This window comes from Falco naumanni, chromosome Z (assembly GCF_017639655.2).
Source record: "Falco naumanni isolate bFalNau1 chromosome Z, bFalNau1.pat, whole genome shotgun sequence".
Taxonomy (NCBI): Eukaryota; Metazoa; Chordata; class Aves; order Falconiformes; family Falconidae; genus Falco; species Falco naumanni.
Window position 1 is genome coordinate 48914161 of NC_054080.1, and position 26787 is coordinate 48940947.

The 26787-nt window shown below is 39.0% G+C and overlaps 1 protein-coding gene across 2 annotated transcripts in view; it reads right to left on the reverse strand.

Moving 5' to 3' along the window:
* The window catches only part of FOCAD (focadhesin), a 118381-nt gene that overhangs the window by 48700 nt on the left and 42894 nt on the right, over positions 1-26787 (reverse strand). For both annotated transcript variants that reach the window (XM_040578933.1, XM_040578932.1), the window contains exons 13-20: positions 24561-24665; positions 24054-24155; positions 23419-23549; positions 21725-21851; positions 5487-5621; positions 5054-5104; positions 4302-4385; positions 2816-2951 (exon numbers count right to left, since the gene is read on the reverse strand). In XM_040578933.1, the coding sequence (XP_040434867.1) occupies positions 2816-2951; positions 4302-4385; positions 5054-5104; positions 5487-5621; positions 21725-21851; positions 23419-23549; positions 24054-24155; positions 24561-24665 (871 nt within the window). The remainder of the gene's footprint in view (positions 1-2815; positions 2952-4301; positions 4386-5053; positions 5105-5486; positions 5622-21724; positions 21852-23418; positions 23550-24053; positions 24156-24560; positions 24666-26787) is intronic.

Below are 26787 nucleotides of genomic sequence, written 5' to 3' on the forward strand. Positions count from 1 at the left end.
TTACAAGCCACTCAAAAGCAATTCTTCATGCAAGAGATACATCCCAAGGATCTAGGCTGCCAGATATAACCCAAACCTGAAAATCTGGATGAATTTACTGAAACACCTAGATGCACAGCAAATGCTAGAATGTTGTACTTTAATGCTTGGAATCAGACTGAAGGAAAAAAAAGAGGTAACTAGTATCACCAGAAAAAATTCTTAGCATCATTCCTGCAGAGATATACCTCTCTGTAATAGTAGTAGTAGTGAAGATAATCTCAATAATAATAATGATAATAGCCATTGTCTGAAGTGCGTAGTTTCTTATATGGGATTATTTTTAATTCTCTACCACGTTTCAGACAAGTCTCAGACACCCAAAATGAAGAACTACTAAAATGACAAATAATAAAGATTTCATACCCCTTCTGATACCCTGTGGATTCTAATGCTTTGACATAATATGGAAACTGAAATGACAGCTTAGTTTTAAAGGGGAGAAAACACTGCATAAAACTTCACTTTCCAATGCCTGACATAAGCAGAGAGCTACAGCAAACTGGAATTGCAGCATGTTCCAACCAACTGCCACAGAAAGTCTATTTCTACTTTGTTTCCTAATTTTTCCTCAGCTCTGCTGCAGAAACAGACCCTACAGATTTGCAAACTTAGGTATTTTCCTCCAACAGAGCTGGATAAGGCACTTGGAAAGAAACCCCACAATTCAGTATTAATGCCAGCACCAAGCCCACCTTCTTATTGGAACTTTTAACTGCAGCTCCCAAAGCATAACTATGTTATGTTATAGAGTTCAAGTCTCCAGGAAGAAGCATGCGGATGCTGAAAAAACCTAAAGATTTTCCTTCTACTGCAAAGATTAAAGAATAGGGAGCCAGGCATCAGGCTGAGCCAGCATGGGTTTATGAAAGGCAGGTCCTGCTTGACGAACCTGATCTCTTTCTACGATAAGATGATCTGCCTATTGGATGAGGGAAAGGCTGTGGATATTGTCTACCTAGACTTCAGTAAAGCCTTTGACGCTGTCTCCCACAGCATTCTCCTGGAGAAACTGGCTGCTCATGGCTTGGATGGGTGTACCCTGCACCTGGACGGACAGCAGCTAGCTGGATGGCCAAGCCCAAAGAGCGGTAGTGAATGGCATTACACCCAGCTGGCGGCCGGTCACAGACGGTGTTCCCCAGGGCTCAGTGCTCAGGCCAGTCCCGTTTAATGTCTCTATCGATGACCTGGATGAGGGGTCAAGCGCACTCTTGGTAAGCTTGTAGATGACACCAAGTTGGGGGGGGTGTGTTGATCTGCTTGAGGGCAGAAAAGTCTTGTGGTTTTTTTTTTTAGTTTAAATTGGCTGGAAACAGAAGTGCTGAGGTAATAACAGACTGATTCCTGTTGTTACCTCTGCCACAAAGAGTGGTTCCAGAGAATGTTTACCAATATGGTGATAGGCACTTGATGTATATATAAATATAAATGAAAGCTCTGCAGAGGGACCTGGGCAGGCTGGAGCGATGGGCCGAGGCCATTCCTGTGAGGTTCAACAGGGCTCAGTGCCGGGTCCTGCCCTTGTGTCACAGCAGCCCCACACAGCGCTACAGGCTGGGGCAGAGCGGCTGGAAAGGGCCTGGTGGGAAAGGGCCTGGGGGTGCTGGTTGATGGCTGGCTGAACATCATGGTAAACAAGTTCTTCCTCATATTCAGATGGAACCTCCAGCACTGCAGTTTGTGCCCGCTGCCCCTTGTTCTGTCTTGGGCACCACTGAAAAAAGCCTGGCCCCATCCTCTTGGCACTCGGCCTGAAGATACCTGTATGCACTGATGAGATCCCCTCTCAGCCTTCTCCAGGCTGCACAGGCCCATCTCTCTCGGCCTTCCCTCATGAGGGAGATGCTCCAGCCCCCTCACCCCCTTGGCAGCCCCCCGCTGGCCCCTCTCCAGTCGCTCCCTGTCTCTCCTGAACTGGGGAGCCCAGCGCTGGGCACAGCACTCCAGGTGCGGCCTCACCAGGGCAGAGCAGAGGGGCAGGACACCCCCCTCCACCCGCTGGCCACGCTCCTCCTGGTGCAGCCCACGCTGGCAGCGGCCTTCTTGCCCGCCGGGGCACACTGCCGGCCCACGGGCCACTCGGTGCCCTCCAGGCCTCCCAGGTCCTTCCCCGCAGAGCTGCCTGCCAGCAGGTCAGCCCCAGCCTGTGCTGGTGCGTGGGGTCGCTGCCCCCCGGCGCAGGACCCTACCCCCGCCTTTGCCGAGCTTCATGACGCCCCCCCCCGCCCCCCTGCCCAGCCTGCCCGGGCCCCGCTGAACGGCAGCGCAGCCTCCGGGGTATCAGCCGCCCTCCCAGCGCTGCACCACCAGCAAACTGGCCGCGGGCACGCTCTGCCCCTTCGCCCAGGGCGCCGGTGGGTGGGCTGAGCAGGACGGGACCCGGTGCTGAGCCCCGGGGCACAGCGCTGGCTGCGGGCCCCCAGCTGGGCTGCGCCGCTGGTCACAGCCCTCTGGGCTCTGCCATCAGCCAGGTCTCAGCCCTGTGATGAAGCAAGCAAGCCCTTGAAGCAAATTATATGGAACCAGCTTCTCCTATATGACAGATAAGGATTTGTAAGTTACGTTGCAAGCACTTTTTCCACCATGAGGACCTCTGACCCACTATGTTCCTAAAAATGGATAATCTGGTAAGATATTTTCCTGGGGCAGGGGGAAAGCTACACTTTAACATAATGCTCCATTATAGACACTCCATTACAAAAAAAACAAATGTCTGTACAGCCACAGTGATTATAATTCTGCAAAGTAACCTCAAATACTTTATGTATTATACCTCCTAAAACAGAAGCTGGTGTTAGAGACAACAGCTTGATGTATGAAAAACCTGGAACAGAAAGATCTGTCGCCTCCTCCTCCTCTTCATCTTCATTCATGTCTGCCTCCTCCAGTGAGTCAACTTCTAGTCGTGCCTGAAAGATTAAAAAAATGGAATGTCAGCATAAAAATTCTGAATCCTCATTACCTTTCTGACTCCAAGTATCAAACAATGTCAAAACCACCAACTAAATATGAAAAGTTCCTAATCTCATTAATTTCACTCCATTTCATTAATTTGAAGCTGCAAGATAAGCTATTCTTCTACCCAAATGCTAGACATTGTTTTTCCACACTAGTTTTCAGAATTTGAAAAACTGCAATATATTTACAATGCTTTCAGTGAAAACAGACTTACTCATTTTCTGACAAGTGTAAAGTAACAGCACCAATAATAAAAAGCTATGTTTTACTGTAAAATATTTAGTATTACAGCACTGTTTAGGAGATTTTCCTTATTCTATTTCATGCTTGTCTACGCCAAAAACACACTTCATTTGTAAGGTTTATGCTGAACTATTCTTATCAATTTATATAAAGCAAGTATGTTTTTAATTTTAAAGTTTCTTATTCCGACCTTTTCATAACAGCCCGTTACAACACACAAATGGAGCAAATCTTGTAATAATGTAGTAAATAAAAACTTACAGAAGTATTTACTATGCCATAAAGAACCAATGGACTACTGATTATTGCTTAGCCTATCTTACAAGGTTATTGTGGGAAAAAAGTCACATGGAAGACCTTGTATGTTCATCTGCTTGCACTCTTCCGTTTTGTAAGGTTATTCAGCAAACTGATCAGACTCAAGTTTCAGTTTAACAGCCCTCCACATACTTAAAAAGTTTTCCAATAAATACCTCAATTCCTTTCTGTCTGCCTTTATCAACTAAAAAGCAAAATGTTATGCTGCAAAAGTTCAGAACAGAAATGAAGGAAAAGTTTTCAGCTTAATTCCAAAAATAATACTTACTTTTCAAACTGACTTGCTCATTTCAGGAACAAAAGCTCTAAGCATAAGTGTGACTGCAATGGATGAAGCAGTCATCACAAGAGCTGCTTATTGTCAAGACTTGACTGCAAGCATTAACAGAAGAGCATAAAATGCAGATGAGGTGCCCCCAAAATAACCTGTTAACTAATGAAAGAAGAAAACATACCTTCTTTCTGACTGCTTAGACCTCACTCAGCCTCCATTTGTGCCTCTCCCCTCTCATCATACATATGCTAAACATACATACATGCTAATGATGATTAACATACATCATCATAGTATGTATGCTAATCATACATAATATCACCCCATTTCACCAGCAGGAGCTCATATTCCTTCTGTGAGGCTCTGACGGTTGTCTGGTAGATGGCACAGCGCCTTGTTTCCCTTCCAATAGAACATAACTCATGTCAGGTAGAAGTCCTTACTATTAAACGTACAACATTGCTACCTGTTCAGGAAGATGAAGAATTCTATGTTCTTCAGAGCCAAATGACGAGAGTGATTTATAGGCTGAAATGGCCACAAGAGCATCCTAGAAAATTAACAGGAAGAAAAAGAAAATCACAAGTACAGTATATGGTATTGGTACCTACTAGAAACATTCAAAGACCCTACCCACTAACCACTGAATGCTGAAAAAGACTTTAAAATAACAGTGTTTTCCTGAGGTTCATTCTCAATTGCTTACTTTATATATACAATGCAAACTAGCAAGACCAACTATCTAGGCTTGATAGCAAAGATTATGATTGCTACACTCCATTACTGCTGTTAGGGTAGTTTATGTAGAAATATCTAATCTATATTTAAACTAAAATACTTTGCTTCCATCAGCCTCATGGGGATGATGATCCAGCATTCCCACTGCGTTACAATACCCCAGCAAAGAACTGAGTTAGTTGTCCTAGCTGCACCTTTGCCAAAAGTGCTTCACCCTGTCAAGGTTGAAGCCTATCAGAGGAGTCAAACTAGTTTGTGTTACAATTCTCCTTGGAAGTGGCAGAGGTTAGGACCATCAATTACCACCTTTCATGCACATTACATTGCTTCAAAATCAGTGTTAAATGGTCAATGGCAAGAAGAAAACCCCATTAGAAAATGAGATTGCTGACACCGATAACCTTGTCTTGACAGAAAAGTATAAAACTTTATATCCAGTTGCTGACACCAGAAAGAAACATTTTCAGTTGTATCACCTACCCTGTTTTGTGTGTTGTTCCAAAGGAAGCTGATAACTTGAGCTTTGAACTTCTGTAAAAGCAAACAAAATAGGCATTCAGATTTTCTTTAACCAAATAAGCAGTTGAAACAGAGGCAGTTACCTGAAACAAACTCCTGCCACATTAACATGCACTGAGCTAGTTAAGTGGAACAGGTTTGAACTGTAGCTGCATTCACATGTCCTCACATTCTGGGAGAAAGGAACCTCCGATCAACCTTGCACTGGAATTTCTCACCTGTCTCCCAGGATTCACTAGTGCAAGGTAAAACTGTGAAACTGTATGGAAATATGCACTATGATTAACCTGAATTAGGCAGTGGGAGCTGTTTAGTTATTAAAAACAAACAGGCACATTTAAAACTCATATACAAAGATACACTAAGAGACTCACCTTAGTCCTTGAGTACATACCTCATGTTCATCTGTATTCACTGCTAATGAGGGAACCAGGGCAAACAATTCATTCAGAGCTTTTAAAATGAGGGGTCTGGTATCGCAACTCAGCTTTGGTGACAAAGCATTCCATGTAGAACGGATGCAAACAACCTGGAGGGGAAAGGCAAAGTCACCGTTACTAACTGCAATTCCAACCTGACTTAAACAACATTTCTTTCCAGTATTTGCCTTCTTTCTTCCTATTTGGGAACACAAGTTAATATAGGGTTCATAAAAAAAAAAGCAAGCATGTTAAAACAACTTATGTTAAAAGTCTCACAGTATATTAATTGACATTATGCAATAATACTGCACAACACTTCACCAGATAAAGCAGCTGCCAGTAAGAATAAATAGGACACTGTTAGCAATACATATAAAGCTGTAGATGTATCTTCATATAACACTACTGCTTACTTCACTTGTTCAAAGTAGCTTAAAAGCATGCTGTCTCTGGGAGCTCAAGGGGATGAAAGCAATGGAAGCTATGTTCCCTGGAAGCCCCCCCTAAAACAAAATGCCCTTAATCTTTAAACACAACCAAATCCAACTACATTTGTGGAACAAAAGAAGAATGAAAAACTGCAGGAATCCAGAAATCACTGGGAAAATGTCAAATTAAAGTAAGCACTACTACCACAGATTCTTTAGCCCTATACTAAGCAGGTCAGTTCTTAAAATTTACAGCAAGAGAAATCACTTCAATGAACCAGAAACATTAAAAAATTCTATCAGGAAACCACAGATGATAGCAACATCATGCTTCCAATTGTTAACTTACTAAAACTGTAAAACTGGTTTGAAAATCATGGAATTTTGTATTCTGTAATATGAATTCAAAGCCTCATCATTTGCTTTCCAAGTCCTTTGAACATAGTAACTTGAGCCTTTTAAATCTGCCTTTGCAGTTATACTAGAAACCAGAAAGTTAGTGTGCATTAAATAGAAACTGAAATCACTTCAGACACACTTCTGCAATCACAACTAGATTCCCAAAGAAAGAAGAAAAAGAAGGGGGGTGGCAACAACACCATAATATTGGCAATGGCAGGTAAAACCAGAAGTATCTGCAGGCTTCCACCCTACAAAGAATCCAGTATAAACTGGAAAAATCATGCTTTTTCTATTGGTTGCGTTGGGTTTTTTTCAACTCGGAAGGTCAATATGTGGTTATGGAACATGCATACCCTGAAAAGCAAATTATCTTGTCATTACAGACTATAAAATGTAACACTCCGAGTATCTTACAGGGTTTGGTTCCATGGCTGGAATTTTTTCACAGATCAGAAATCACTGGGGGCAGGGGGAAACAAAATACCCAAAAAGTTGAAATCCTCAAACAAAAAGGCAGCATTCCACATAGAAAAAAAGTCTGCCCTGCTCTTTAATACCTATAGAGGAAAGCCGAACAATCAAGTTTCAAAATTTAATAGTACTAGATACATGTACCCCAGTGGTTAGGTGACAAGAAGACTTATCAGGAGCGAATTCTCCTGATCTATATGCAGATACAACATACACTGGGAAGCATTACAGCATGGTAAAAAGCATTAGCTAGCCAGCTCAATGGCAAAAACTGTATGTGATTTTGTCAGCTGTAAAATGGCAAAAACTGTATGTGATTTTGTCAGCTGTAAGAAAAAAAACGGAGGGGGGGGGGGCGGGGAAGGTCAGCAAAGGGGGGAGTTCTACCACTTGTTTCTCACAGTTGAATGGTTTCATTAGCACCAAACAACAAACCTTTTCCTCACTCTCACTCAAGTGTTTCATAATCCACAGCAAATCTCCTGTTTTTTTGCCCTAGCCAACTATACTTCCAGGTTTCACAGACATCACACTGAATAAAGACAGGAACCAAGTGCCTGATAACACATATTTACAGCAACTTCTGTATTACAGTGTTTTTTCACAGAATACATGAAAATATTGGCCCTATTTTATCAAGTCAGCTAGTTCACTCTCATGGCAAACTGCCTGAAAGAATGTTCTGGAGACACGCTTCACTTGTAATGGTGTCTAGCTATGCATTCAGTCTCCGTGATCTCATTGTTGTCAACATGAAATGATTCTCTTCTCCTAGTGATGCTAGGTTAGCCGCATAGCTGTAACTTTGTATGAATGACTGTGCCCTTGAAGGAGAACTATAAACCTCATAAAGGGAACATCCTACCCCAGGAGGTGCCAACAACCAGTTAACTGCAATGAAGACAAGAAGTCAGCAGAAGGCGGCTCTAACTAGGGCTGTAAAGGCAGCAGGGGCAGGTCATGACCACTGACTCAATTCAGCACTAAAAGACCACCCCCCTGCCTCCCTCAGGCGTGCATAGTAAATTAAAAATACACTAACTTTAAATCAATGCGAGACAATTACAGACCATTAGGAAGCTACCGTGCACAACTAATTACCAATAGTATCTTTTAGGTACAGTTTGGAAAATTCATATGTATAACTAGACTGTATAAATATTATTCTTGTTCTTCTGAGTTTTGGGCTTGCTTTGTGGAACACCACCTAGCCCCCAGCTTTGCGCAAACTTGTAATAAAAGAAATACCTCGACTCTGTGCTGACTGGCTCTTGCATATTGGGTGAACGATCCACTTTTAGGACAACATTCAGACTTCAATTCAAAAAGGCATTCCACCTTTAGCCTAGCTTTAAATACATGAACAGTCCCAGTGAATACCAGATCACTTTTTGTGCTTAAGTTCATGATTATTCTTAAGCACTTTACCAAACTATCATTAATTCAAAGTCCTGAGTTTCTGAAATTAAGCAACTTATCATCAAGGCACTGAAGACAGTGAGCCTGGAAACTCAGTGTCACACTAATTAGTACAAAATTTCACAGTACATAGAGAAAAGAGTAATCCTGTGGGTCATATGAAAGCACAAGAAGCAAACCCTGGAGTGTGATTTTGTTGAAGGTTTGGAAGAAAGTAAAAGGCTTTGATTTCTCCTATCTGAAAAAAGGAATACTCACAGGAAACTTGTACAGATTAATTGTTACAAAAGCATTTTGATTTCTTCAGACAGAAGGTCCTCCCTGAAGTAAAAGGATTAGTGTTGTACAAGTACCACAATTGAAACAAGAGCTTTGGGGTTTTTTTCCTGCTGTTGCAAATGTCAGCACAGCACAGCATGAATATAAGTACAGAGGGATTTTTTTAAAACTGCAAGCAATGACATCCAAAGGAAAATACTGGCACTGTTACACTTGACCCAGAAGTTCCTGATGCTCAGCTTCATTTCCAAGAATGCATGATTCAAGCTTCGTACCACAACATAAACTGTTTCATTTACAGCACTCACTCAGAAACAAGTCTCCTCACAAATGTGATTACTTCCACTTAGGAATGCTAAAAAAGTCCTTTCTGCCTACTGCTTATGTTCACCACAGTATTCACCACAGTATTTCATGAAGACTAACAGCAGCATATAGGAAGATTTCAAGCTGAGCTGTGGCCCACTCTCTTAAGTTCTTCTTCAAGTCTGAAAAGTGATTTGAATAATTTTATACACACTGGAAATTCTTTGATTGTTCCTCACACCAATCCAGAAGCTTTTAGAAATCTATGAGGACTTACACAGTCAAAGCAAATGGCCTTTCTCACATTCCAACCTGATGAAAAGTGTTCAAGAAGTAAGCATCATGCTGGTCCTTTTGGAAAGGGAATGGAATCCAAAGAAGCACTGGTCTTCAACTTCAAACACATTCACTGCTAATTCCTCTACTCCCATTATGCTCACCTCATTCCTCCTTCAGTAGGAAAGGAACAATTTACACTGCAAAATCAGTGCAAACTACCAGTTTAAGTCATCTATCCATTTGACAGTCAAATAAGCACCTTCACATTGCTCCATGTACTTAGGGGAGTTTGTATTAAAACCACTGTTATTCCACTATTTGCTTATTAATTCTTTGCCATAAGACCAAAAGTAATTGACTGATGACGTACAAGATCTGTTCATCGTGCAAGTCATCTTTTGTATGCTTGTGTGTTTGTGTTCAGTTTCTAGAGCTCAGATTGAATCCTAAAACCTCCAGCGAAAAGATCAGCTTTTGTTCTTCAGGTAGGGCAATGTGATTTCAAAAGCTGATTTTACCTGCTGCTACAGTGATTTTTTGCTAAGTAAAACAGGTATACTGCATGTGTCTGCTCCACATCCACCTCTTCTGGTGTAAAGTTTATCAATCTTTTTTTTTAACCATTCATCTGTGCTCTTTATTAGGTATATCAAAATAACATCAACACTTACTTCTAGGACTACTGCACCTTTGACATGAGAAAGGAGATGTTTATGCATCAATGAGCCTGTGTTTCAGACTGTCCACATGCTCAGGAAGACATCACAGTATCAGGTCATGTTCAGAAGACTGAGGGTTAGAAATGCTGCTGTTGCCATCAGTGATGTCTTCTGTATTCATCCTACCGTCTATAAAGCTGAAAGACTACTAGACTATAACTGCTATCTAGCTATTTTAACCAACTTTGTATAGTGAAGAATATAATGACTACACATTTACACTATTACTCTATCTACAGCAGATCAGTGAGATATACTTGGTCTTCCTTAGCCATTCATGGATAAAAATAAGGCTCACCTGGCTTATTTTCATCTTTCAAGACTTGCATGACAGCTCAATGAGCAGTCAGTACATCACTTTGCATTTCTAGACACTGAAAAATGTCTGTAAGATCCCCAGCCAATGATACAGTTCTAGCTGCATAATTATACAAAAGTCATAAAAAGAAGCAGTTGAGTTCCACAGGAAGCTTGACTAGACAGTCTTATTGGCACTAGAACTTTCTCATTTTTCCTTATGAGATTTTTCCAGTTGCCCATGCTCACTCTGTAAGGAGTCATTTAAGTGAAAACCTCGCATTGCTCCCTGCAGAGAATTTCACTTTTCAGATTTTGACACCATACCTAAAATAATTCCATCTGGAATGTACCTGTTGCTACTATCTTTCAGATTTCAAGCTCCACTGCAACAAACCTGGTGCAAAACAGGAAGAGACACAAACCAAAAAAATCCCTAAACCCAACAAACAACACCCCTGCCCTGAAACCACAACAACAAAACAAAGAGAAATACCAAACCCGTAACAATGCAGGTTTAGAACCAAAGCTTACATAAAAAAGCACAGCTATGGCAGAGCAAGGCATGAGTATAGATATTCAGCCTTTTAAGAGGGAAAACATACTAGAACTGCAAATCAAAACTTCTAAATAATCTGAGCACTGATGCCTAGAAACACCTAATATGCTAACAATTCAAGTGAAAATGGTGCCTCTCTTCCCCATCTTTCAAAATACAGTTTCTAAGAATAAGAAAATATCTCTTCCAGTATTGAGAAAGGCAGACACATCTATTAATCCTGTAAGTTCTTACTAAACTAAATTATCTAGAAATTTTAACTTTGTAATGAGCTAGTTGTCTGGAAACAGAAAATACACCTTGAATTAATATGAAAAGAAACAAAGTTGTGCATTCATGTGGTCTCATTTGATACTGTCATTTAGCAAGACTACAAAATTATTACCTAGCCAAGAATGTTTCATTTCATTCTTTCCTATAGTATCACACACATTCTCCAATTTCAGCTATCAGGTGAAAAAAAGGCCATAAACTCAGGCATCAATCTAACAGAAGTTTCAGATTTAGCAGGTACCCATACCACGTCTAAGCAACGGCAACTGCACTCTGTCATAACTGTTTGGAATTAGAAGTATTAGCATTTTCGTTGTTAAATCCCATGGCAGGTGGAGCTAAGTGAAATGTGCATGAGCAACATTTATCAAAGGTCTTCCATCAGCTACGTTGAAACGGCATACTGTTTTTTGACCACATCTATCTGGTATGCGAAAAACACTTATGCCGAAAAACCTGGTGTGTTAACTCAGACATAAACAACAATAGTATTACAATAATCATATGGCATCTTATACAGTATTCCACTGAGGATTGTTTTCCACACATTCATGCACATGTAAGCATCTTAGGCACAAAATGCAGTGTAACTGCTATACAGGACACAGTACTCAGCAGACTGTAAGCAATAAATACTAATTTGGTAGTTTTGTCAACACCAAAATAATTTCACTATAAAATCAATTTTAACAATTTATTTTCTTTATTTTATGCATAACTAACAGCAGAAATTATATAAACATACTACTGATTTGAAATCTGTTGATATATGCCTACCTTGAGAAGTGGGAGTCCAGCTTTTCTACTCAGTTTTTCTACTGGCTAAGAGAAACAGCCCATGTTTCCAAATGAGCTTCCAAATGCTAAACATTTTATCGAAGAGTATAGGCATAACTTACTTGCAGAAAGATGCATTCTTCAGTACAGCAATATACACATGCCAGTTTACACAACTCTTGACTTCTGTTTTTGTAATCAATGACTTGCCAATCTCTAGCATGCTTAATGTACTGAATTACTACACTGCAACTGCCAACATGCTGTCTCAGACAGGATCCCAGCACACCAAACATAAAACACAGTTCCAAAATACATCGTCTAACAAGTTGTATTACTGAACAAATTAATTCCATAGAGAATAAAAAGCTGGATCATACTAAACAAAAATTGTTAAGATGACAGTCATACTTTCTTGTTGGTCTTTCCAACCTTTCACTATCAAATGTTTCCATTTCCTCACTCACCACTGCTCTTGTATTGCTCTGGAAGGCAAAAGGTAAAGAATGCCATTTAATTTGCTTTCCTAGTATTTGTATTTAGGGGGGTTGTTTTTGAATAAAAGGAGATTAAAACAAAACAAAGTGCTTTAGCTGTCAAAAAACTTTGCCAGCAAAGTTTCAGACTTGACCCTTCATCATAACACTGCCCCTACCTGAAGCTCTAAAGCACGGAGAAAAGTACTAAAAAGAATCTTCAGTTTGGATGAGGTCTTGAGGTACTGGGCAGACATTGAGACAAAACCCCAGACGCATGGTATCCATTAGTTGTCATAAATCCAAAGATGTGCAGCTCTCATCTTACCCAGATTATTAACTCAAAGAACCGAAGGTTCAAGTCTTGCAGAACATTGAGATGCTGCCAGGCCTGAGCAGCATAAAGGATTTTAACTGTAAGACAGACCAAGGATTCTCTTGACTTAAGGCATTCTCTTGCATTCTCAGTATGTGGCACTCTGGACCTCTACTGAACCCAGAATCATTCTCATCATGGTCCCATTAAATAGCTGTGCATGAAGCTGAATAACACAATTAAGAATCAGTGGAATTCTTCAAGGTCAGTGATTTCTCTGGCAAGAAAGGCACATATAATTCTGGCAGCTAGTTAAAAAGCTCTGCACTGAGGACCCGCTCACATTTCTAGGATCCAGTGTTACGAATCCAAACCTCACTTCACATTCAATTCAACACAGTGACAAAAATAAGCACCAGCCTGTATCAAATTCTTTATTCAATGAAACTGCAAAAAAAAAAATTTACTACAATTTGAGTAATAATATTTTCAGTTCAGTGATGTTCAATTAGATAATCACAATTTATAGAGCCACTGAGCAAGGTTCCTTTGGCATTTCTGACAAAATTGAAACTCTCTCACTTGCATGATAGTTCTGATCTTTTGAGAGTACCTTTAATCTGATGAAAATCCAAAAACTTTTCAACACTACCCAGAATGTTTCTGCCTTTGCAAAGAACAGTTGCAACAGAGTTTCCACTCTAAAGCAGATGGTCTTACAACATGCCACTCTGAGAGCTGCCAGTTAAAGCATGAGAACTTCATTCAATAACCCAGCATCCAAGTGTTAGATCTAAAGAGGTCCCCAAGCAAATTCTGGTTCTTTGCAATTAGAGGTGGGAACATTTGAAAAACTGCATTGCTGCATCCAGAAATCATAACATACTAGCATTTTGGAAACTGTATTCTTTAAGAATGCAAAAGGGAAAGTTTTATAAGTATCAAAAAATAACTTCTAAACACTGCAGGTGTATGTTTCATTTCTCACTGGATGCCTTCAAAAGAAAACACACATCCTTCAAATGATTACACCCTCTTCTGCCACAATATAAGACATGTTTACTTTGTATGCTTCCCAACCAAAAATAACACATTGCCATTGCATACTCAGTTTATAGCACAGGAGCTTGCAGGAAGTCACTTCTTTCTCATTTTAAACACTGCTGGTATTAGGAGAGGAAGAAACATTATTATTATTTTCATTTATTATAAAAGGACAATAGAAACAATATGAGTTCATTCAGGTTATTAAATTCTACTTCAATTTTAAATTGGGACAGAAAGAATCCAAGGACAGGTTTGGAAGAAGAGATTTGTCAACAAGGGCATGTGTGGTTTTGTTTTGTTTTTTTTTTGTCTTAACTGAAGAAGCAGTGCAGCTTGGAATATACCATAACTTAAAAACTTTTGCTGCGTTCTGAGAAAAAATAAGAATTTACAGAATGTCCCGCCTGCCCAAATTATGCTGACAACTAAGTATTTGGTTTTGAAGTGGATCTCATATGACTTCAGACTGGGTAATAACCCAAATAAACTTGGTGAATCTATCTGAAGAATATTTAATCTCACTAAACATCATGTAGTAGCCAATAAATACAGAAGCTAGAGGATGTTAAAATCATCACTGAGTACAGCTGTGCCCTCTGGCCTGTCATTAATGGACTTCATCATTGGTTGCCGTAACATTAGATTTCCTTTAAAAATACTTTTGAAGAGGTTAAGACTGTACAATTCTCTTGGCTTCTTTCAGAAGGAATTTTCTAGACTGGTAACATAATGGCAGTCCTACAGAAAACACCGTACTAAATGAAATACCGTGAACCAATGGAGCAGGGAGATGGGAACAGCGGGGAAGATAGGAGAGTTGTACTTTACACAGAAATATTTTAAAAGTAAATAAATAAAAATGTTATAAAAGCATTAATAACCTTGACATGATGTCTTTCCGGAGGAAGAGATGACTGTGATAAACATCTTGTAATGAACTGCCTCTGCCAGTCATGAACCCCGAAGGAAAAGCCCTGTGATTCCAGAGTCACTGCTCAGCTGGACAAAGCTGTCCTCCAAAAATGCAACACACTCTTATGAAACTAGCAAGATAAGAGAATTTCATGACACTGATAAGTCAATTACTATCTGCAGAAAAAGAACCAGTGTTAATCAGAAAATGTACGTTCACAGATCTAGACACACGAGTGTCATACTTTGGTGGAAGTTTTAAGTCTGTTTTCACCTTTATGTTCTTTGTTGGGGTTTTTTTATTCATCCTAGGTTTGTTCAAACGGATATTTCATTGTCATATTGAGACGTTAACAACCATCCAAGTTGTCAGTGCTTCTGGTACAGTATATTGTGGGTTACATTTGTGTTTTGTGTTTTTTAAAATTTGTTTTAAAATAGCAAGCTTACTGCTGGAAAAAGCACTGACTGAAAATATATTTGCTAGAGGGGAAAAAACCCACTTTATAATAATAAAATAATAAAATCTTTGTAATAATAGAAATTTTACTGATGTCAAATACAGAAAAGGCACACTTGCTTCAGATGACTTACTGTCCTAAGAAGGGAAATCATGGGAAAAAATAGGCAACAACATTGAAATTGAATTTCACTTCTGATTTAGGGGGGAAGCAAGTCAGAGCAGCACATAATTTTAAGCAGCATCTGCTCTGAGACAGAATACCCATTCACACTTCAGCAAGTCTGGCGTACCAAGTCTATCACAGAATCCGTGACTCAGAGAACAACTTAGGTTGGAAGGGATCTCTGGAGGTCACCTAGCCCACCCCACAAAGGAGGGCCAACTGGATTAGGCTACACAAGGACTATTCCACTTGCTTTTTAAAGGAGAAATGGTAGCTTTAACAACTGTAAAATAAGGTCCAAAAATTGCTTGTTATATTTCTTAGCTCTTTATGGTTGTTTGGGTTCACCCTTTGATATCTGCAGGTGTCACAACCTCTTCCAATGAAAGCAAGGTGCAAGACTCCTCTCCTTTTGGGTGGATCATGGACCACAACACTTGCATAACAACAGCTCTGAAGCCTTTTGGTTGTGGTTGCCATAGCTGACTGTTCCCTGTGATCACAGTGCTGCTGTAGCCATCACCTTATAGTCTACGTGTTCTCTATCCTAAAACAACACATGAAATGAGAAAAGGGGGTTTCTTCTTGATTTTTTGAAGTAAACATATTTAGACTGCTCAAAACTTCCGGCAATCTGAAAAAATGACTTGGGCAGAACTGGCATTTTGAAATAACCTAGAAAACACAGCTGGCAATGTGTCTTGTTTAACAGCATTCTAAACAACTCCATCACCTCTTAGCAACCTTAGTACGTCTTCCTAGAGTATGCAAAACAGAAAAAAGTGTATCCCAGTACAACTGCAATTTTTATTAAAACAATCCAGTAGGTTCAGCAGAAATATAAAATAGATTCCTTGGTCTGTCATTGTCCCAAAATGATCCTCAGGTAGCTACTTGTGAATTATGTCTTCCTTTCTATCTTTTTGATAAAACCTTAAAACTGAATCAGTATATCCAGACAGTAAATGTGTCAGTAACCGAGTGAACATGTGGTATTCTTTATTTATTGCAGAGCAGTTCCACATCTTTCATTATGATTGCCTGAAATTCAGAATCTCCTCTGAAACGCAATTAGGATAAAATCTATCGGAATCTTTCTGGAACATCGCAGCAAAATCTACCAGACACACCCTCTACTGCAAAGTGTTATATTTAATAGCCAGCTACAGAAATCAGTGCAACTTGCCAAAAGTAAAGGGCATACCACTGCTTTGCATTAAGGATTACACACTATGACGGACCAATAAACCCCTACAATAGAAGGGTCACACCAGCAAAGGTGATGTGCCCATGAAGCTCAGAGAATAATGCAGGGTGGGACTGACCACTGCTGTTGCAAAGAAACTGACTCAACACAAAGACGACCTTTGTTTTAGATACACAGCTATCAACAGTTCAGTGGATCAACCAATGGTATGAATGCTTCTCCCCAGATCATTAAGAGTGTGAACATGTCTCTCAGTCAGTCAGATCAGCACATGGGGAAGCAAATACATGGCTCAGCCCAACATATAGTATAAAAACTAGACAGCCAACAAGAGAATTTCGAAGTGAGCAAGGGGCTTGAGCTGACTTCAGCCCCCATATTCCTTCCTGGCAACTGGGGACACTTAACAACATGACAGTCAGAGATGGGTAATGGGAATCATTAATTGGTACTGTGACTGAACTGTATATTGCAATTGCTGTATTTTGCTAAATGTAACTTACATTTGTATTGCGATTTCAGTATGTTTTGTACCACCCTGCTGAATCTGAAATCCTGTGTAACAACTATCTTTAAACAAGTAAATTTGACATTACATATTATATCTTCCATGCATGGAATATCTAAAATAACCTGGTCAGAGAGTATTGCACTGTGGTAACAAAAAATGACACTGGCTGCCCTGTGACATTTATGGACAAATATGATTTAGGAATAAATAATACTTATTAGTAAATAAGACCGTCTTCTTTATTTTGCCCAATACTCCAAATCCAGCTGACTTGACAACACAATGGTGCCGTAGAGGCAGATGCACTACTATTAGTCCTGAGGATTCACAGCCAAATCGCTCCTCAATGCCATTTCCACAGTAAAAAGTTTGGCCATGACCATTTTGTCTACAGAGTATGCCCACATTCAAATGAAAAAATGCTTACATTGAAATGTCAGATACAAAAGGGGAATTACTTTTGTGGCCTACATAAGTAGTTTTCCAGTTTCTGCTAACAGATTATAATTACTTAGAGTATAGAATTCCTTAAGGTATTTTGTGTCCGCAATGAATCCACCATGAAGTTGAAGACCAAACAAAAAGAAGTAACATGCAAATTAAGAGCCACTGTCAGTGTTTTAGATCACAAAGTTTCGACAAAACCTAGTAACACTGCAAATCATGCTGTGTGCTCTGAAAAAAATAAAATCTTCTTACTACTAGACAAAGCAGTAATTTCTCCACCTAAAATACATTGATGAATTTAGTGTTGCTGAGGCTATCCAGTGTCTCTCAAGCTATCACTATATACCATTTCTTACAAAAAGTGCAAGAGTACTAGCTATCTTATTAGCAAAACCAGAAGACAAGGTTAAAAATCTGTTCCAGCCTTGCAAAAAAAGCAAATGAAATGTCAAAATACATAAAATGGCAAAGCTTTGGGAAGCAAAAACAGGGAGAAGAAGAGAAGAAAACAACATGGTAACACTAGTAAGCCACCTATCGTAATCAAGGGACACAAAACAAAAGTTGCCACTGCAATGAATGCTTCCAAGATGAAAAGAGGCTGGGTACAGAAGCAGATGCAGGAGGAGGAACTGTTTGTGACTAGATGACTTTTAAGGGTCCCTTCCAACTCAAACTACTGTACGATACAACATAGTGCATTTGTAACAGGAAAAATTGCCACAATATCTTTGACATTTCCAGCTTCCAAAATACAGAAATCACGCCAGTGATGAAGACGTACTAAAATGGATTTTGGTAGCTGACTTGAAAGTGCAGCTGGTAACACCATTTTCATTCAGTGAGGGCATAAATCACACAGTTCAGATTAAAAAAAAAAAAAAAACAACCAAAAACAAAAAAAGCAGCCGCAGCACTTTTAGCAGCCGTAGCAGGTAATAGGGAAATCAAGTAAAATGGGAAATATCCTGAGGCTGGGTGTTCCCCAGACCAGTTAGACTGAACGCAGGCCAATAAGGTTCCTGTGCAACTTATTTTACTCACTAATTCTGTATGTGGAAAAACCCTTACCTATACAGAGATCATCCTTGGGAGCCTGGCAGTGCCCTTCAACAGCAGATCTGCACGGGTAAGGAACTGCACCTACACTATTGGCTAAAGAGTTCAAACCGAAATGATGATGTTAACTATGTACAAGGCCAAGGATATAAAGTAAGGCAAAAAGAGCATGAGAAGTAAATCTGACCTCGGAAAGTGAAGCTGGCAGAAACTTGAGCCCAAGAAGAAGATAATGATCCTCTGATAGCATCTCAACACAAACTCGTCATTTTAAGAGTAGTTTTTAAGCATACACTGTTTAAACACCATCTAGCTTTGTAATTCCTCCTGAATGTTAAACTTAGTCAACATAATTTCTTCTCAGACAATTTTTCAGTTCGTTATATTACTCTGCTATGCTAGTAATTCTTTCAGATCAATACACAAATACATATGGACTGAGTGAATAAACAGCAAGAAACCCACTCCCACAAAAAGCTTGGAAAGGGGTTTTAAATGCTATGCCTAGCATTTTCATTCTTGAAAATTCCTTGGTTTGCATACAGTACTTGATACATGAAATTGATTAGATGCCAGGATAGATGGCCTTATAGGAAGTACACTGGCTTCTGTTGAAATCACTGGGAAAAAAACCCAAAATATTTGCCCAGAAATAGGAAATGTAGTCCAGCAGGAACTGTGTGTATTTTACATTTTTGACATGCAAGTTACTGTGCACTATTCATTGAAGGCCTTTTGTTATGGCTACCAAAAAAATTAAAAGGGGAAGATGGGGGGAGGGCTAGCTCTTCTTGTGAGTCCTGCAAAAGTGAAGCCAGTACTTTTAATGCCATTCATGTAGTATGCACTTTGGGTAAAGCCATTACATTTACACAAAACAATTAGTGCAGTCAACAAAATGGAAAACTGTTCTTCCACAGTATTCAACAACAACAACAAAAATATCAATGTTGCAGCACACTTTATTATAGTGTTACTTTTACAAAGGAGCCCTTCTGAGACTCCGAGAACTTGAGCTTTGATAAAACCACACGGTTATAAGGTTACATCATCACCTATGTCAACACTACTATGAAAACATAACTTGTTATACTGGTGCAGAAGTTGACTGAAAATTAGGTGCTTGCTAGAATCGGGTACCTAAGCAGCTGCCCATGGAAAAGCTCAAAGAGATTAAATCCCTTTCCCATGGTTATCTATTGAGACAGTGGCAGAGAGAGAAAGCACCCTCTGACCAACCTCTGTGGTTATGCTGTTTAAGGCTTCTGCACTGCAAACTGCAGTCTAAATACTAAATAAGGGACAGACTACATTACTTAACCCAAATGGTTAGCCAGCTTGCCAAACGACAAGAAAACTCTCTACTAAACCTTCAGCATACCTGGGTGGCAGGTACATTACAGTGGCATGAAACTGGGGAAACAAAGCAAGATGAGGAAGATCTGTAAGAATTAGGACAGGAGAAACTGGTACCTGTCCACAAGGACATTCTTTCCCCTTCCTTCCATCTTGAGTACCTGAAGCTGTCTCAGCCTTCCACTTCTCAACAGTGGTATGGTATGTCTGCTCTCAAATGAGGTTTTCATAGTAGTATGTGACATGTGTCATAGGCTTAGCTCGTGCTTCTTTCCAGCACACAGTCTAAATACAGTTCAGCCTGGGAAACCACTGCGTAAACACTGAGGCCAGCATTCAAAGAACCTATGTGACCTCAATGACATCAAATGATGGGGGATGATTAATAAAATCAAATGTACTGTTAGAAGTTTGACTTGAAGACAATTGAAACAAATGAGTTGTTAATGGTTAATTCAAGATATGAGTATTTTGTATGTCCCGCTAAGCGCTTTGTTAAGCACTGGTAAATCCTTTGTCTGAAACAGTCACTTCAAAGGGAAGCACCCCCACAAAATAGATGAGCTGACTGGAAGCTCACCATGAGGAATGAGCTCAGCAAGGGAAAACCATGGGAAAGGTAATTCTGGCACCGACTCATTGGCCATCGACTGAAGATCCCCCAGACCCAAAAAGAAGTTGAGACTGAGCATGTGAACTAATTAACATGAGAAGCAAGAGAATTGTGTTACAAATAGGAAACTGAGTACTAAGTAATGAAGGAACTATGTAACTTGTAACCAATGTCTTTGTTTGCTGAACTGTATAAATAGTGTAAAGTTCTAACAATTGGGGAGCTAAGCATCTGTGGGTTACCACCTAGCTCCCTACTTTGCACAAACTAGAATGAAAGAAAAGAAATACCTCAGTTCCTCAAGTCGATATATGAATTGGCACTGCACACTGGGTAATGAACCTGCCTATGCGACGACATTAAGAGCCAAACTCCATATCAACAGCAAACACAGTAATTAACCTGAATAAGTTGGTTCTAAGTAGCCATTGTGTGAAGCTTTTCAACTATTGAATACTAATGTGTATTGGCTGCTAACCATTTACTATGTTGTCCTTTAAGTGCAGACATGATTTCAAATGTATCATCTGGCAATGGCTGGATTTCATTGGATTTGCCTCACTGCAGTAAACACTGCTCTAAAACGTGAAGAACTGCATAGACGTAAAATTGTTGTTTGGCAGAGAATGGGTAACCAAACAGTCCTGCAGGCTATCATCAGTCCACTAACTTAGATGGCCTGCATAGTCCCCAACTAGTCTATAGTGTGATTCATACCATATCTGTGCCTGCATCACCACATCTGGGACGTCACTGTGAAAAGAAAGGGTATCATAGGATCACAGGACAATTTGGTTTGGAAGAGACCTCAGGATATTTCCAGTCCAAGCTCCTGCTTACAGCAGGGTCACTGTGAGATCAGACCCAGTTGCTCAGGGTTGTATTCAAAAGTAGTGTGAAAACCTCCAGCAATGGAGACAGCACAGCTTCTCTGGGCAGTATGTTCCAATGCTTACTTGTCCTCTTTATCAGTAAGTAATGGATGCATTAGAGTAAAACAGAAGCCTCCCCATTACAAGTGATTTCACTCCCTATCAAGCACACTGTGAGAATGAGACCCAGCAGGGCAGGCCAGTAAGAAGGTTATCAAAAAAGAACGAGTTATGTACTTTTCAGCCAGTCAGAATTATGTGCTGAACAGCTGTTCTCCGCAAATCTCAAGGAAAAACCCATGAAAGGATGTCTTTGAAACAAACTGCACAGTTGACCTAAAATTCCAACCCATGCACTGAAGGGCTGACTTGTAGAAGTTCACAATATCATTTTCCAGGAACAATTAACTGATGTTGGAAGAGAGAAATTAAATTTGTCAGAAAAAAAATAATTCTGTAACAATCCAATGTACTCTTAAAAATAAAAGGCCATGTAGGTAAATAGTCCATGATCCACAAGCAAAACATGAAACACAGGGACAAACCAATTTAGTCTTACCTCAGCCTCACAAAGTGCCTGAAGACCCTGTAACACTATGGCAGCAGGTGCAGCTTGATCAGGTTTTGTGCATTCATTTAATACCTGGGAAATCGCAGCCAACATGTCTGCTCCGTGCTGGTATGGTCTGAATAAAAAACCATGAAGATAACAAGGCAATATTCATGAATACACACAAGTTCTATTATATACACAAAAATGTACCGAGTATTGGTTTTAAGTGACAACTAGAACATACTAAAATGGGCCAGAAAAAAAAAAGATACAAGGAAGAACATGATAGAGAGCTCTAAAGGCTATGTGATACGGAGAATTAAATCAGCAGACATCAAGTTCCAAATAAAAGATCACCAAGTGCTTAAGATATGGAAGTTTTTGTTCAAGGATGTTATGAGTGCTAAAAGATTACATCATTCAAGAAGTGACCTAAAAGGAAAATCCACCTGGGCTATTAGACACTCTTCTTTGCTTCTTTGTTGCAGCCTTCTATCTCACTACTGTGTATTGCGGAGATTCTGGCAGCAAAAGTCTCCTGGCCCTCTTATTTCAGACAGGAATATTTTTCCGAATTTTTTCCTGCTGCAATGTCATTTGTCCCTCCTTCAGTGATTGCATGGGCTGCTTGTTTGCTTTCCAGTCCTTTCACTTCCATTCAATTTTATCAGGTAGTGGTTTAGGAGGCGTCAACCACATATTCAGCAGCTCCTTATACTGTTTCTATACAAAACTGGGGTAAATAGCACCTGGCTAGGTGATTTATAAGCATGGAACATTCAGACTTTCTCTATTTACTCTTACTTTCTTCCAAATAATTTCTAAGTGCACAAAGAACGTGATACACCTGAGCTCTAACTACACCACTTACCTGCTAAAAAGAATATTACAGCTGCACTGAGATTTATCTCTTACTTTTTACTTCCCTGCCCCTGCCCCCTGCCATGTTCTTGAAAAATGCTGTTTGGCAAAATTAAAGAAGGTTGATGAAGTAAAGCAAAGGATATTTTATTTAAGAATATTTTTTTTTTTAAGTTGATGATGGAAAGATACATGAATGTTCCCAGCTGTTTGTGACTGATCTTCAAGAAAGCGAAAAGTGGAAACCAAAAGATAGGTGACAGAGAAAAGATGCTACTGTGCACATAAAACCAGGAAGTAAGTGATAATGTGTTTAAAAATAATCTTTATGGGAACTGTAAATCATTGTCAAGTACTGATATTCACGGATTGTTAGAGCTGGAAAGAATCAGTATCAATATATCATCCACTTAGACTTGTACAACTGTGTTCTGTGGTCAGTAGTGTATCTGAATAAAGATGAGCAATTTGCATGTGAGAAAATACACTTTTCAGAAAAGCATCCTATCTTTCTTCAAATAGATCAAAAGATAGACATGGGTTGTTTCTTCTAATATTTCATCACTCTTCATAATTTTTTTGTTTCATAATGTTTTGTTTCAGGATGAAGTAATTTTAATGTTATTTATACATGCTTTCTATTAGTTATAATACAACCCCCAAAACTTACTAGCTGTTGAGATTAGCAATGCTCGAGTCAGTACCTCATACAACTAGAAAAATATTACTCTCAATTAATATAACAGAGAAGGTAAAAATAATTATACAGAATTTCTGGAAATAAATAAATAAATTGTTTTCCCTTACAAAGATGTAAGATGGATAATGCTTGTGCTTACCTCTGCCTACATATGTCTCTTATACAAGCAGCTTTAGCAACCAGCTTTTCCCACTGAACCTCCTTGTCAACAGACAAAGAGGGTGTATCCGACATCATCAAGAACTTCTGCAATTCTGGGTAAATTCGATCCTAGAAAAAATTTAATTTAAAAGCTATCATCACACCTTCAAAAGCTAGTGACAGGATTTTCAATTGCTATCACTTTTACGTGACCTCTAAATACTACTTTTATTGCATTCCATACTCTGTTTTTCTTCATTATTGGAATCTGATGCTGCACCGAGTTCTGGCTTTCGCAGACCAAATCTCTGTTGCTACTTCACAAACAAAGCAGCAAATTATTGCCATCTAAAGGTCTTGTTCTTACTGCACATTATGAAAATCAGAAAGCTGTCCTTCAAACAATTCTTTTCCCTTAATTGCAATCTGAGACCTGATGGAAAGAAAAGCAGGTTTCATGAAGGACATACTATTGAAATTTTTTACTAAAGCAGAAGCAATACTCACCATTTACTTTACATTCCTGATAATGAGATACCAGTATAAGCAATGTTTCAAAATTAATTTCCTCTCTTCGTTAGTTGTAATGAAGTTTTTCAACTACACTTAGTGACACTACAAGAATTTTCTAACCTGTCTTTCCCATAAGGATGTCATCAGCCGCAAAGTAATTGCTCTGAGCTTTGGCGTGCTCCCCAGCATGTATATGGCACGTAGAATCTGAGCTACACAAACCTGAAACAAATTTTTTAACCAAATGTCATTGTTACTTTTTATGTCCAAGAACAAAGACTAACCTACAAATCATTATTTTACAACCATGTACAACAGCAGATAACCGTCCAACTGCGATGTTGGTAAAAAACTGGAAGTAATTTTCTGAAAAACTTTAGTACATAACGAACCCAAGAGCATCTTCGTCAGATATAAAATGATGGCACAGTGCAGATAAAGCATGATGTACATTTCATTCTTTAAAGCAAACGTCATATGCCATCCAAAATATCAGAAAGGTATGCCGAAGCTTACAAATCAGTTACTTTAAGCAAGCTATGCATTGCTCAGTATAAATAGTTTTTTACAAATAAATGACCTCTTATTGATACAGTTTTTGTTCTACTAAAAATTTTTCATTCTGACCTTGTGTACACCCAGTGTAGGCAATGTATACAATATATCCCTGTAAAGTGCAGGTTCCAAAGGTCTTCCCAATTTAAATATCAGAACTGGGATCAGAGTTGGGACCTAAAATAAAAAAAACAGGAAATAAATTTGGAAGTAGGCTGCCAACCTGGTATCTTACATCAGATGGTAACCTTGTCAGAACATCTTAGAAACTCCTGCCTTTTTTTCATTATTTTTTCTGCTAATAGGAAAGAGAAAGGAAAATTCTAGTCTGCAAACTCATAAGACTTCCAATTTGTTTCTAAGTTATCGTCTTAGCAGTTGGACTTCATGATCTCAAAGGTCTTTTCCAACCTAAATGATTCTAAGATCCTAAGAAAGCACCCTGTTATGCATGTTTAGCTGTAACCACTGCAATAATCTAATTTCCACAACAAATTCATTTTTACTTGAAATTCCATTACAGGCACACTGAAAGGAACATGTGATTGAAAATGGTACATTAAAATGCATACCAAATCAATGGAGAAAGTATTCCAAATCAGCTCTGTCATTACGGAGGAATTCTGATGATGTTACTATCATATCTCACAAACCTGTTATGTAATACAATATAATTTACTGCATTCTTTAATATGTGGTATAAAACTTCCACAGAGCTGCCCCTGAGGTGACCATGAAGGAAAGGAGATTTATTTACCTCCATTTCCATTTTCTTTAGATCAGATTTTCAGTATTTTCATACCAGCAGGTCCTTCAGTTTTTTCTTGTGCACATTCGTATCATTACATTGTAAAATTAAATCTACTCATGAGGGCCTTGCTTTTTTTCCCCACTTGATTTTATAGGTACTTAAAAGTAATTACACAGCACTGGTTTACATTCTGCCTTTATACAGTAGTAACAATTTTCACTTAGCCACATGGGTTAGTCTTCCATAGCTAAAACTTGTGTTAAAAGACAATGTCATTCCCAAGAACAGAAAAGCTAATTAGAAAACCTGGTAATTAGCAGCAGTAAGCAGACACAATTATTTCTGAATTTTCAGAAAATTATTTTCCTTACATGGTAAACAGGGTATAGAGTTCTCCATTTCACTTTTAGTGTCTACCTCTGTAGTGAGTCACCCCTGAAAAAGTTTTCCTCTTTAACCTTAAATTACTGTAACTTCAGAAAACCTTTTCAGTAAGTCCAAGAATGGAGGCTTAAAGCAGAAAAACAAATGTGTACTAAATCCCATACATACTGGGTTGAGCTAGGAGACTGAGTAACTCTCAAACCCAGTGACAAGATTGGATTTAATCTTCAATCCAATATGTAATTCAACAATCTTAGATGTCTGAAAATTTATCCTGGTAAAGCTACCACTATATATATATACATATATATATACACAAACACATATTGTCGGTTTATACATATAGTGGTTCAAAAACATAGCTATGGGAAATTCTGCTACAACATTCCCTCAACATACATTTTTACATGAGCAATGTCTTCAGATGATAAAATTCTGCACTGTACCAAGGTCTGCCTCAGTCCACAGAAACTACAGAGCAGGAATAATGAATAAAAATCCGAGAGCTCTGAAGTTTCACATACTCCCCTTCGTAATTATTGGCTCCAAATTATCGAAAATAAAAAATAGTTTTTTCTACAAGACATCGCTATCTTTACAGTTAAGCAATCCAAATTTGTGCTTCCATAAACTGAAAAACATTTATCTGGAATCTATATTTAATACCCAAGGAATTAACCATAATACATTATTTTCTCTGGTTATCCAAATACTACTTGACATTCCTATACAGAATAAATCCCTTTATAAACCAGAACTTCCTCTCATTTTTACCTAATTGACTAGTCTCCCTCTCTCTCTTACCCCAGGTTGTTGTCTACCATCTGTAGAGGTAATCATCACTCCATCACCTGCCTAAACAGAGGACTCGCTTTACTGTCAATCTTTCAAAGCAAAACCAGTAAAATGTCCTGAGAATATAAGGTAATCCTCATTTATGCAGACATTCACACCCAGGAGCACTTTCAGTCCAACAGTGCCTTCTTTTCCCACCTGTTTATGCCAAACAAAAGCATCTTCTTAGCTAGCACCCTCCGTCCCCTTTGTTTCAGACCTTTGGACTGAAGATAAATTGGGCAGTTTTCCAGCTTTTGCTGGACACTGGTTTTGGCTGGGATAGAGTTAATTTTCTGCTTAGTAGCTAGTATGGGCTTATGTTTTGCA